The sequence below is a fragment of the Hipposideros armiger genome, unplaced genomic scaffold, assembly GCF_001890085.2.
Source record: "Hipposideros armiger isolate ML-2016 unplaced genomic scaffold, ASM189008v1 scaffold_143, whole genome shotgun sequence".
In the NCBI taxonomy this organism is placed as follows: Eukaryota; Metazoa; Chordata; class Mammalia; order Chiroptera; family Hipposideridae; genus Hipposideros; species Hipposideros armiger.
Window position 1 is genome coordinate 1,575,891 of NW_017731493.1, and position 14,216 is coordinate 1,590,106.

General features: G+C 37.3%; 1 protein-coding gene across 24 annotated transcripts in view; it reads right to left on the bottom strand.

Annotated features, from left to right (window-relative positions):
- HDAC9 (histone deacetylase 9) overlaps positions 1 to 14,216 on the bottom strand; it is an 820,423-nt gene that overhangs the window by 350,281 nt on the left and 455,926 nt on the right. For all 24 annotated transcript variants that reach the window (XM_019650652.1, XM_019650643.1, XM_019650630.1 and 21 more), the window contains 3 exons: positions 5,354 to 5,476; positions 2,382 to 2,592; positions 1,737 to 1,954 (listed from right to left, as the gene is read on the bottom strand). In XM_019650652.1, coding sequence (XP_019506197.1) covers positions 1,737 to 1,954; positions 2,382 to 2,592; positions 5,354 to 5,476 — 552 coding nt within the window. The remainder of the gene's footprint in view (positions 1 to 1,736; positions 1,955 to 2,381; positions 2,593 to 5,353; positions 5,477 to 14,216) is intronic.

Sequence of the window (14,216 nt, forward strand, 5' to 3'; positions counted from 1 at the left end):
TCTCATTGTTAAAATGCAAATACCTGCTCTTCATCTGAGTTTCTTCCCTGTGACTGAGGTTAGCATCGCCTGTCAAAATCTCAAGTGGGGACACTAAAATGTAGATGCTGATACTTGAGTACCATCTGACTCTGACACAGTGGCAGCTCTAGGTCATAAAACAGGTATTCCAAAATATTCTTAAGGGTACTCACAGGCATCTAACAAACCTAATTCCAGCTCAAAATGTTATGAGGCAAAAAGTAGGATTCCCAATCTTTCCTTCCACATACCTTTTTCTCCCTAGACATTGCAGGATTTTTCAAGAATACCTGGCAGTCGTAAGCCATGCAGAGAGACCACAAAACAATGCTAACTCTACAATACAGCAAACATATGCAGATTCACATTCAAGTAAACAATATCACGCCATTGTATAAGAAGGACGTTGGTTCTCATGTGATGAGGCTGATTTCATAGAAAATACTTTGATGCATTTAGAGAAATGATGTAGCAGTAAAATAGACATTAATCTGATGATATATAAAGAGTCTGCAATGTAGTGACTTATAGTCTGCCTTATAGAGAAAGGTGGCAGTTGAGGCAGGTGCCACTGCCACCCCATCCCCAATCCCACACACATCATCTTTGAGAGCATCAAAGGGCTGAACTGAAAGGATTTCTGTTCAGTAGAGTGATCCTCAGCCCATGCTCCCTTCATGGCTCTGCCTTGTTAAGGGGGAGGCCAAAGAGAAGAGAAAAACTCTAGGCCCCCCCACAACAAGGTGAGTGCATGATAAAGATTCCCTTTTCCTGCTCCTCCTTCTGCCCATGAGGTTTTGCTTTGTTTATATCACAGTACAATAAAACGTTTTAATACTAAGCCGATTTCTAGCTTTATATAAGTAAATAGGACATCACATCTCAATATAACGCCTTGGTAAGATACTCATAGGTGATACAGTAACAGAGGAGCGTGGATAGAATCTCGATACTCAGGACCTTAACATTTTCCAGGAGTGAGAAGATTCTGCTTTGTAAGCCTCATGGCAGAGAGTCACAGCAAAACTGTACAGGCCAGTTTTGCTTACGAATTCACTGAAAATGCTTTAGCAGCCTGTCTGATATTGTTACGTTGTAATCAATGTTTCCTTGTGGTTGCCTCAGCAGGAGGGCTTCTAAGGATGTGGTGTGATACAGACATTCAGACATTCGCTGTCCATTTCAGCCACAATAAGGCTGCCAGAAAGAAATTACCACAAGTTTCTGAGAAACTGTTTTAAACCCTGAAATGAGTGGGGCATACTCAAAAGTAAATATAACACAGATGCAAACAAGTTGCTGAAAATACCTGGTTGGCTAGAAGCTTTCATATCGGCCAGCACCTGTGCACACTTTTTGAGATGTGAATCCACCACATTTAACTCTGCCGTAAGCCTTTTCTGCAGTCCCCAAAAATGAGGCTATGCATACATGTGCCTGTATGTGCTTATGTATTATAAAAACAGGCACTCAGTCATAAAAGACCTCACTCATCTATAATCACAGTTTTGCTACAAACATCCCATGAATGTAATGATGGTGAAAGCCCTGACACAGTGATGGTGTCCTTGACCCTGACAGCAGGGCTAGGTTGGCAAACTCCTTTGGACTGTGATATATGCCAACATTCTCCTCCCGAATGCCCAGATCAGTGAAGAGAACCCTGACTTCCACACTGGTGGATATGACAATTTGATTTGGCTTGGGGGGCTTACTTTGTTCATGTGGATCTGCTGCTGGTATTGCTTCTGCTTCTCCAAAAATTGTTGGTGCTGCTGCTGAATGACCAGCTGAGCCAACGTGCTCTGAGGCAAAGGTGCAGACTGGGTTCGATTCAGAGGTCTGTGACGGGGCAATTTGTGGGTACCTCTAACGCCAGGTGAAATTCTCTCTTTTGTTGCCAAGGGAGACTGAGGATGTAAGGGAACTCCACCTGAAACACACACACACACACACACACACACACACCTATTAGTTTAATAAGAAGCCACAGAAAACAGATATATGGGATACATTTTATGAGAAGTGGTGATTCTACCAGGCAAACATCAGAAGAAGGCTAAGCTGGGTGGGGTGAAGACAGAAGTGCCACAGCATTAGACAGGCGCATGTCTTACTAACAACTCACCAGTAGTCTGGTATGTATAAAGGTTAAATAAGGTGAGTTTTTTTTGTTTTTTTTCATGGATCTAGAGGAATAAATAAGGACAATAGCCTTTTCCCACAGCACCAGGTCAGGGCGACCCTTGTATGACGTGGTGAATCTTTACTAGGGCCTTGAGTTAAAAAGACATTACATTGGATCACGGATAAAAATAAAAGCCCCCAGAAGATTTACAAATGGTGCCCTTATTAATTACCAGCCACAAGAAGCTTTTGCTGTCGCATTTGTTCTTTCAATAATAAATGCTGCAGGAGAGCCTGGTGGCTGCTGTTGGGCTTTCCCTCTAAAGCAACGTGGGGGTGGCCTGAAGACGCCGGGATGCTGCCCCCGTACTGCCCAGGCAGAGGGATGCCTTGCCTGAGTGTCTGGGTCTCACACTTCTGTTTTTCTTTGAGCGAATTTGAAGCCTGTATCAAGAAATAACAAAGATGTTAATTCTCTTTCATCCAGGTGGGTCATTATATCTGCACATCATTAGATTAGTGTTTTATTCCATAGTACCCTCACCAAAAAAGAAAAAAACCCAAAACACAAAACATCTTACTAATGGCTGAATATGGAAAATTGTTAACAGCGTGACTTTTAAACTAACTGAATCAACAAAGGAGATATAAAAATAGAGTTGAAGCACTGGAGACAATCTAGTATTGGGTATTATTGTACTGAACTCAATAAAAAGATGTTTGAACATTAAAATGATGCTCATGTCAGGCTTCATAAAAGGGAACTTTGTTTCTGAAAAAATTTAATATATTGCTTAAATAAAAAATTATACTGGAGAAGTAAAATGTATTCAAATTGCTAAACTAATGCCTATGTCATACTGATTAAGAAGCTAGAGATAAAATGGTCTGAATTTTGGCATCTCAGGCATGAGGAACAGTTCAGCCTTTCTTTACATGTCCTCTAATAAGATCACAGAGCTGTAGGTTTCCAATATTCAATTTTAAAAACAAAATTCTTCAGATAACTCAAGGAGGGGTTGGCTAAAATATGCAGGAATTTGGTTTAAGCATGTATTTTATCTTAATTCATACAGATCCCCAAATTTCCAAATATTGAAAATGACACTCCAGATACTTTTGTTTAATAAAATAAACTACAAGTGAAATTAGATCAAATAACAATGCTATTAAGGACTTGAAATGTATGATAACAGTAATAAGGCAATAATAATTATATCATCAATAGTAATAATGAATTATCTTATTCAAAGAATTTAATGAATGGTGGTCATTTTAGTATTACAAAAGCAGAAGTCTAATGCCTCAAAATTATGTGGCATGTTTCTTTTCAAAACTCATGTTTCATCTTTCAAAATTACTGTGCACCAGGGAAGCAAAGCAATTTTCGGTGATGGAGAAATTAAAGGACAAAGAGGTAAATGGTTTGTCTTAGTCACACAGCAAGTCAGTGCAATGTTTAACCTAGAAGTGATTCCTTCTTCTGGCCTCTTTTCCTTAAAATTTCCCACTACTCAGTGGGGAAATGAAATATTAGACATCCCTTTGCCAAAGCAATGCTAAACTTGAAAAATTAATTGTGATGGCCTCATCCACACCAAAATGGAAGCAAAGAAAAATGAAACTTGTATCCAAACCACACTGGTTTATTCATCCAAAGGTACCAAATTGTATTACCATTGAAACATTAAATGGTCTGGCTTTAGTACTAGGTTCTTTGAGAAAAAAAATTCTCCCTGACCACATTAAAAGTGGTGTATGTTTGTGTTAGCGGGTACGAGTGACTTAGAGCATGCGAAAAGGAGTGGATAGAAAATGCCTATTCATGTGTCATAAGAGTTTTTGGGGTAGTATTTGCTTATCACCAGAAGAGACAGAAAAAATGGTATAGAAGAAAAATAATTTTTAATAAGTGAAGATTTGAAAATATCATCCATGAATATTTATGTTTCATTTCATCCCTAATTCCTTTTTTTTTTTAATTTTTGCTAGAATCAATTGCTTACAAATGCTTTATGTGGCATTTCAAGGGCATAGTTGAATTTGGCATTTTTAAGCTGTTCTTCTATCCCCAGATATAATACAACATTCAAATTTTGCTTTCTCCTCACTTGTATTACTCTATCACATAACATTCTACTCTATTACAAACACCAAATATATACTAAGATGCCTCTTAGATTGATTTAATAATATGTATTGAACACAACCATATAATTTCTCATGTAAAAATGTCACCATAGGTGTGCTTATCCATAAATTAGAGTATCATATACAGGTCTTATAGTCTGAAAATAAATTAGTCACGAAATAGTCAACTCTATAATTTCCTGATATGGGCATATTGTAAAAGATGTGAATTTGACAAGCTGTACTCAGTGGAAGACTCGCTGCTAGACTGGTAAAATTGGTGCCAAAGGTTAGGACAAATTTCTCTTTAAACCTAATGGATCACGTGACCTTCGCATAAAGTACAATTTAATTTACTATCATTTCATGGATGAATTATTCCAAGTAAAACTTACAAATCTTTTACAATGACTAAAATTTATATTATTTTGGGAATATGTATAAAATAATTATTGCTATCTTCTGCTAGTAGGACAATGACCTCCAAAAGACCCTATTTCGGTTGTCAGGGCTTTTAAAGTAATTGATTCACTTTGAATCTCCTGGGACGAGTTTAGTATTGTTCTTAGAGAGGTTTTCCAGATACATATTCTTCAGAACCACAGAGTCAGTGACTTCAACTCCCCAAATAAAGACATTCACGAAATAAATTCTATGAACATATGCTTCTGTGCTTGAGATAAGAAGCTACACCTCTCAGCACTGGCCTGGGTTGAGCTCCAGGTTTACTACTTGTGGGCTGAGTGATCTGGGGTTTTTAGACATTCCTATTCTCAGCCTCTTCTTCTGTAAAAACATGGCCTGTAATCTCTGTTTCATGGGATGGTTGTGTGGAGCTAATAAAATAATATATCTGGAACGTGCTTTCTCTTTTACAAGCGATGAAGCATTATTATATAAATGTTAGTTATTATTTTTATATATTATTATGTGAACATCTTTGAACAACTCAGTCAACAGTGAAGGAGAATGGATTCTACCAAGTTTCTCTGAAGTCTAAATATACAAGAAATGAGAGCTCCCCTGTAAAAATATCACTTGGACTGGTTTAGGCTGTTGCTTTATGAAGACTTACATTGAGTTGGGTTGGCATGGCTGGAAGTCCCAAAGTAATATTGGGTAAAGAGGGAGAGGTATAAAGACTTAGCAAGTTCATGGAATCTTCGTGAATTAGAATGCGTTGTTGTGAGACCATTTGCTGTAAAAAAGAAAAAAAAAAAAGAAAGAAAAAGGAAAAAAATGAAAGGGCAGTCTCCAAATAATACAATATCACAAATTTTCTGTGAAATGTTCACATTTCAGACAATAGGTTTTATAGTATCATAATTAGTCACAATATTTTCAGGTATTTTAATTATTTTATCATTTCTGCATCCAAATTTTATATGTAAAAATTAAAAATAAAAGTTTCTTCATCAGACATAATTATAAAATCTGAAGACAGGGCTTTTATGTTCATTTTGCAAAATTCATTTTTAAAATTCTAGCTTTATGGACCAAAACCAGTGTGTTTTTCATCAAATGGTAAATTGATTAATTCTTATGAGTATATATACTTTTTCGTATTACTGAGGGGTAAATATGTATATAATGCTGTGGTAATCATCATCTTCTTACGAGTTAAAAATCATTTTACTGATGAGAAGGCTCTCACAAGGAAATCTTAAATATCACCATATAGCATTTCTATAATAAATAATATCTGTTTTAATATAAAATTCATGAATAGACAACTCTGGTTTTTTTTAAGGTCATTCATATTCAGAAACTAAAGTAAAAGTTAAAGTGTTATGAGTTCCCTGCACCACAACAGCCTTCATTTACACTGAAATACCTGAAACATTTTGGCATCACAGTCCTTTTTACAACAAATACCTTTTTAAAAAATCCAATACTAAGAGTAATGTTTTCCCACATGTGGCCTAATAGGGTTGCTTGAATTACATTTTCTGTTTAATTCTTGCTTCCCTCCCAGAACTCTTCTACAATAAGAGTTACAAAGGTCTTATTAGACTAAGGAACTCTGGCCTGATATGGTTCCCAAGGGAACAACATCCCTGAAAAAGAATACTCCATGTAACAGTATGACACAGTGACTGCTTTCTTCCCAAACAAAAAGCATATGGGACTCCAATAATAGACCACCTCCAAGAGGGATATTGCACACACGGGCTTTGACTAAAGTAAATATAATAACTTGTCAAGCATGTTTGGGGGAGCTGTAGATTTTGCCCTGGACAAACCTGGGATATCAATTAACTGGGGGAAATATCATGTGCTAATACAATGCAACCTCAGACTGTCACTGAAGAGTGATGCGCCACCAAAACACAGGATGTTATTCCAAAACATCACCTCAATCATACGTTTGTTTGGAGATGAGTCATAGCCTTAACATAATAAAAGCAGAAGGTTAAATGTGGATTTTTGTCATTGCAACTTGGAATTCCAAGCTAACTCAGATTTTGTTTTTTTTCTCAAAAGAGCAAGTCGGATATTTATGCTTGAAAATCAAGAGGGACACTGAAACTTTTAACATTAAGTTGACGTTATATGCATGCAACCCTTTACAAAGTCGTCTAAAACACCATAGCATGAAGATTGTTGAAAAGGATTTTATCATTACAGTGTGAGATTGCAATTTTATTTTAGAGGTTATCCCTAACAGTTGCATATTTGCTCTAATTAAAAAGATAAACTACTATTTTGCTTACACTAATAATGCTTTTAACATCAATTTTAAGTGTGGAATATGTTATCTGAACAAGAGCAGAATGTATGAGGAAGTAAAAAAAAATTTAACTAGCTTATTGGCAGGGATGATATTTCATTCACTTATCTGTATTCATAGAACAAGAGAAACAAATGTAGGAAATATGCACTTTAAATGATGTAAAATATTAATTCAAGGTGGTATCTGCTTCTCACAGCACTGTGGGAATGATGGCAAAGGTTATCACAGACCTCACAGAAGAGGTTATCTTTGTTTCCTCTTCTTTGATGTCCTCCCAGTGCATCATGGGAAGCAAACCTACACTACAGTGAGAACAAGGTTTCTTCTCCAATGGAATGATGGCAGAAGCATACTGGCTACTCACACAGGCTTTGACTAAAGTGAAGGGATTTGGGAATACTCTATGGGATTTCAGACTCCTGTACTTTCATATCAAGGCTGAGTGACTCCATTTCCTGACAGTGTACTGATTTTCAGCACCTCCCATGTGCCAAGCCCTGTGCCAGGCATTTTTTTGGACAGTAACCTATTCCTCATAGATGCTCTCCAGCTACTGTTATGCTCATGTTATGGATGAAGAAACTCAGTGATTCCCCCAATTCTGGCTCCCAATGGGATCAGCAATAAAATTTTTAAATGGTTCAAGGTTATATGATTTGCTGTCAGGCACTGCTGCAGAAGCTAATGCCACTCTGCAGCCATTATTGAAGGATAAGGGAGACATAAAAAAAGTATGGAGAAGGGGGAAGCTTTAGAAGGAGAAGCAGCAAAATCAGGCCCTGAGGCTATGGAAGAGAATACAAGTGAGCAACTGAGAGTCAGCTGACCTGAAAAGAAGCCAAAGTCCTGGTGACAGTAGACACGAGGATCTTTCAGTCATGGCGTCAACTCCGAAGGAAACAAGAGAAGTCCTGAGTCCCCTTAGTTCACTAGGTATAGTCGGTTCTCCCCACAGAGACTAATTGGTATAATATCAAATTAGAACTTCAGGCACTAGGATGTTCCTTAGTTTATTCCCTTTGAGTGCAGATAAACTGGCACAGCATTTATGTAGACTTCCAATGGCTAGAATAGCAAATAACAGACCTAAAATAAAATGTTTTCCTCAAACTATCTTCTTTAAATCTAACTTTCCTCAGTTTGGCTCTTTGATGGTGGCAGTCTATCAGTTCCAGGTTAAGGTTTCTTAATAAGAACCTGGAGCTGTATTCTACGTTGCTTGAAAGAGTGCAGACACAGCTGAAAGCCAGAAAAACAGGTGGTGAAAGCCAGTACCATTTCACTCAGACAATGAAAGATCCTGACCAGTATTCTTGCGAAGCTGGAAGGTGACCCCACCTTGGCATTGTGGTGAGCTCACACATATTTTCTGACAAAAACAGGATTTTTCCAGGAAGCAGTTTGGAAATTGATCCAGCCCTTAACTCAGTGCTATGCCAATGTTTCACATCTTAGAACATGGGGAAGACGGTTTTAATCTGAAAAATTTTCAGAACCAGAAACTATTGCTGTAGTTGATAAAATGGAAATATTAAATGTATACATGGATATTATTTAACCTTCATAAAACAATTAATGAATTAAGTTAGATTAACAGTGTGATATTGGGCAGTAGGCGTACAAAGATGTTCTATACCACATGAGTTCACATGCGATTCGGGCGCACAGAAAAGTAGAGAACTAATTCTAATGACCTGTAGTCATTACTATAACTAGAGCAGGATTAAAACACTTCCGTGGCACAGAGGAGGGTGTCAATTTTAAACCAGGCTTTGATGGGCAGCTAGCATTTCACCAGAAAGAACATGATGTTGGGAAAAAGGATATGACTGAGCCAGATGTTTTAATAATGACCTTCAAAATTTAATTACATTTCTCACCATCATAGCAATTGGGAGCCAATCTTATGGATAATATTCGCAATGCAAAGAATAAAATAAACATAAACTGAAAAATTATGTCTCTCAATAGAGCTATTTATTTTACCACTGAAATCAAGGAGTTATTAGTTGCAATCAAAAGATACAGAATGTCTTCTATAATGGACACTGGCAAAAATGAGAAAAAATGTCAATGTCAAGTGTTATAGGGATTTTAAAAAGGTAAACATTATCACACATTGCTGGTGGGACTGTAGACGGGCATAGTAATTCTGGGGAACAATTCAGCACTATAAACCAAAATAATTACACTATACACTGTGGGGGTTCAGATGAGTCACCCCAAGATGTGCCTCTGTGGTATGCAGATTGTTTTGAGCTAAAGGCAATTTTAGCTGAAAGCTCAAGAGAAACTTCTGCCCCTCCCTTAACTACCTGGAAGAACTTGAATTAGGGGCCTTACCCATAATAAGTAATTATTGGAGAGAAGCTCTTTGGACTTATCTATAGGGCAGGGCAAACTTCTATTTACTAAGCAGCTGCTCTTCTTCTCATCTTGCAATGACCCTTTGAAGCCCCCAAGGTACTTTACCTCATTAGGTATTGCACTGGTACTGACATGAATGGATCTAAAAACTTATACTTAGTGATAAAAATAAGAAATGGGATGAGATTGATTAAATTCATGGGCACAAAGCAAAAAAAATATAAGATAAGAACTCATGCAAACAAAAATACAGGAGAAAATGACTGCTTATGGGGGCAAGGAAAACAGAAGTGGGGATAAAAGATACAGGGGAAAGGGTCAAGGAAAGAAGATAAGAAGAATGGAACAAAGGGGGGGAGAGAGTGAAGGAGGGAAGGAGAGGAGGAGGAAGGAAGAGAGGAAGGGAGGAAGGGAAGGAGGGAGGGGAATACCTTTTTTTCTTAAGAGGACCAAGGACCCTTGACAGAACACTAGTTATGTAAATAATCTCCTACTTTTACAGAAGCTCACAAAAAAAGTGGATGCAAAATTATCAATTTAGTGCATGTTCAAAATTACCTACAATATGCATGAGCATTAGAAAAAGAATATAAGAATCTACAGAATTTTGGTGAAAAGCCATCTGAACTAGTGAAAAGAAATATGGACTAAGCATTTTCCATCTAAGTTCTACTCACTCTGGGCAGCTGCCTACTTTCCCTGGACATCAGATCCTGGAGCCTGAGACTGAAGCACCTCTGACTGGCTCCATCAGGTAATGACTGCATATATCAGAACAGCATCCCAGAAGATGTGCTTGTAAACCTCAATCTGCTTTGGTTTTAAAAGGTCCCAATCCCTAAATCTAGACTCTTTAAAAACAAGAGAGCCACATTAAAAACAAACAAATCTCTGAATCTTTTAATGTTTGCCTATGGCTTTCATACTATCTTTCAAGATAGTATTTATTTTCTACTCTCCTTTCGGACAGCTGATAGAAAATTAAAATCTCCCTGTGATGAAGACATTTTTTAGGCAGTAAAAATCTCTTAAGTTTTTATTTTTTTTCTGGACACCGAAGAATATATTACTATAAAATGATTTGGAGACAACAAATTATTTGACAAGGCTACCTTTGCATTTAAAAGGCACTGATGTTTTGGCAAAGGTCTTGCTTTACTACACTGACTCATGTTATTCCTAGTAAAAGATTCTTTTGTCATAGCAATCTCCTTTCCCCCAGGCTGGGGAAAGCGTTTTTATTTGCTGCATCTAAAACCACAGCCATACACCCACTGGGAAGGGAGCACAACATTTATAACAAATGTCACAACTATTATGAAACAATAGGCAAATGAGTCATGTGAGACTTGGGCAAAACAAGTGACATTTCAGATGATTTGAGAGTACCTAACCTTATTATTAGAATCCTTTTTAAAAAATTGTTTGTATCTGCTGGAAAAATTATTTAAAAAAAAAAATAGCACAGCAGAGCCAGCCACTAATGTTCAACTCAAAATAAACCAGCTGCTTGGCTACTGTTAAAATAGCTATCAAATAAATCTACCGAATCTAAAATAATGGTGTTGATATTCATGGAAACATATTTGAACCCACAAGCCCACAGTATTAACAATAAAGTAACTGGATGGGTAGAGACATCTCTGACTGGAGTTGGAAATAGAAACTCCTGAGGTTTTAGTTCCCCAACCATGTTTTTACAAAGGAGTTAAAGCAAGTAGCTCCAACAATCTGAGTTCAGGACTGAGCCTAGATGGAAGAAATAGAAGACATGGAACAGAAGTGGTCAGAGCCCATGGAGAATGAAGACTCTCTCCCGTGAGATGTGCTGTCCTGCAGACAAATATGCTAATGCGTTTTCCCGATTAGGAGTCAGTATTGCTAACAACAAAAAAATGAATTTGCTTTGTGCTTCCAATTTACCACCTGCCTTACAACAAAGCCGATTCCTCACAACAAAGCTGTAGGTAGGTATTACTGTCTTTCACTGAGGAGTCTGAGGTTCAGGACAAGTTGAACGGCTGAACCAATGATGACCAAGTACTTGGTGTTGGATCCAGTTTCCTGGGAAGCCTTCCGAACGGAAGGCCCCTACATTAGAATTCACTGTGTTGTTACCTTAGCCTGGATGTATGAGGGAATTCTCCTGCTACTTATGTCTTAGCCTTTATCTAAATTATGCAGGACATGTGAACTACAAGATAGAAAATTTTCTTTTTGCCTAAGCCTCTCTCTCAGCCTGAAATCCAGCCTTACTTTCCTATTTCCCCTTCAGAGGGGAGCAGGATCCCATTCACTTACGTGGACTCTGAGAGAATTAGATGACACGCTTTTCTACTTCCAAATCACAGAACTCAAATGTCCACAGTTAATACTATTTTAAAATGAAAACTCACCTGTGCTAGGCAAGTAAAGATGGTAAGATAAGCCTATTTTGTAAAAGGTGAAGGATACAACCAACTTGGTTTTTGAAAGTGTAATGATATATAATAACCCCCAAAATATTGTTTCATATGAAATCACATGTGCTTATTAGTCTTTAGAAGATGTCTGTAAAAATCATACTAAATTCAAAATGACTGTTAATCAAGAACTGAAAACAGTTTTTTCCTCTTTTCTGTAGTTTAAGGGGAAGCATTTAGGGTTACAAAGCTAGGATGTTAATTTGCTGTCAGTTTCAGTCTGACTTTTGCTGTCTCCTCACCTCTCCAGTATGAATTACACTGCAGACCTCTGTAAATGCAGTGCAGCAGAAAACCACATGTTAGCCATCAGGGTTGAATTTTTTGTTCTGGGCCACAGAGAGGCTACCCATCAGTGCATAAAGGTCTGCCCACCTGGCCTTTTGGATCATAGTTCAGGCACACAATTAATTCATTATGAGCTAAGTCACTGCTTGCTTTTGAACTAGTCTTTCCAGCTTTGGAGGTGAATGTCCTGTCACTGACCTGAAGAAATACCTCTACTCTTTCAAACTCCATTAAATCACATTTCCTTCTGTTTTTTTTTTTTTTTTTTTTAATGACAGGGTGGAAGGAAAGGTTTGTAGTGACAGAATATGTTCAACAATTAACTAAAAAGCTAGGGCATCTAAACAAATCTTTGTGACCGTAAAGCTTTTAGGAATATAAAACAGATTGAAACAATATAAGCCAATGCTTTTAATTTACGTTCTCCACTGTACAAGTTGGGTTTTTAAGTCACAATCTGGGGCACTGAATTTAATTGAACAGGTCATACAAAGCTTGAAATAAAGAGACAATCTCACCTTTTCCATTTATTTCCAATCTCACAAAGGTCGTACCAAGTACTGTACGCATATATATGTATTTATAATGAATGAATATATATACTTTCTTCTTTAGCAACAAACCATGTCACCACCCGCTTTCCTCCCTCCTGAGAGATAACCACCATGCTAAATTTTGTATTCACTCCCTTGTCTTGTAAAAATATACTTTCACTGCATATGTTTTCCCGATCAAAATACTGTGTTGCTGTTTCTGAACCTGTTAAAATACTATCATGCCGCAAAGCGGCCTTCTGCACCTTTTTGCACCAACAATGAATCTCTAAGAATTATACATACTGCTGAACGTAGTTTAGTATGTTATTTTCATTTTCCAAGTATATACAATTCATCCAGAGCCAATTTAGAACCCAGATCCTTTAGTGTTTCTGCTATTACTGAGAATCACTTTCTTCAAACTGAGAAGACATGGAAATCTAAAGTTTTTAGGAAATATTGTGACCAAGTTATTCTTTTCCTAGAAAACTGACCACTGCGGATATATAATTGCACTAACAGAAATACAATACCTATAACCAACAGTCCAAGAATCCCGCTTACGTCTATGACCACAAATATATGTGAAGTATTTATTCTATCAGGTATCATGTTTTAGAAAGACTAATGAAAAAGAGAAAGAGGGACGAAATATGGTAAAAAACAAGAAGTAGATGAAGAACCTGGATATAATGAGAGGCCTGAACTGTTATTCTTCTAATAGCTGAAAGATGATTTTAAGCAAGAGAGTATCACTCTATTTTGCTCATATTCCTTGGAAAATTGAAAAAAAAATTGAAATCTAGAATGAAGGTGTATCCTTCTACATGGGATTTATATTTGCTTTTTGCAGAACTCCAGCGGAACTACAAATCTGGGGCACTTTAAACCAAATTAAAAGTTTGAGGTTATGTAAGTTTGGGCTGCAACCCATGCAAGGGCTAGCTTCTGGTTATAGCTTGTCAGGGAGAGATAGATGCTTGCCTGCGTTGGTTCCCATCAAGGCACCTCCAGGAATTGGGGCAACTCACCAATGTAGCACAGATATGGGCCTTTGGGATTCCAGCTTAAAGTGTGGAGGGTTCCTTCTTAGATATCCTCCTTGGTCAGTACTGGGCTTTGGTTGCTATCTGCTGAGTTGTGTGAGGTCCTGAGAGCCAAAACTCAAAGTTCAAGTAAACAAATGTCCTCAGAGCAAAAGTGACTTACTGGCTTATTAGGGATAACCTCTGGGTTTCTGCCATCTATTTTTATTTTGGCCTGATAATTTTATAATTTATAAATAGTTAATTATAAATGTGTGTGCCGTGTGTGTGTGTGTGTGTGTGTGTGTGTGTGTGTGTGTGTGNGAGAGAGAGAGAGAGAGAGTGTGATTACAGAGACAGACAGTGGCATAAAGTACAGAAAACATTTCTATCAGTCAAGCACATCCAAACTTTGTAAATAAGATCAAGTTTAGTCAATTCCACCATTATACATCTATAAAAAAAATAACTAAGAACAGATGGCTTTGAACTTCAATTTTGAAATATCACTTTGTTTTAGGGTGCT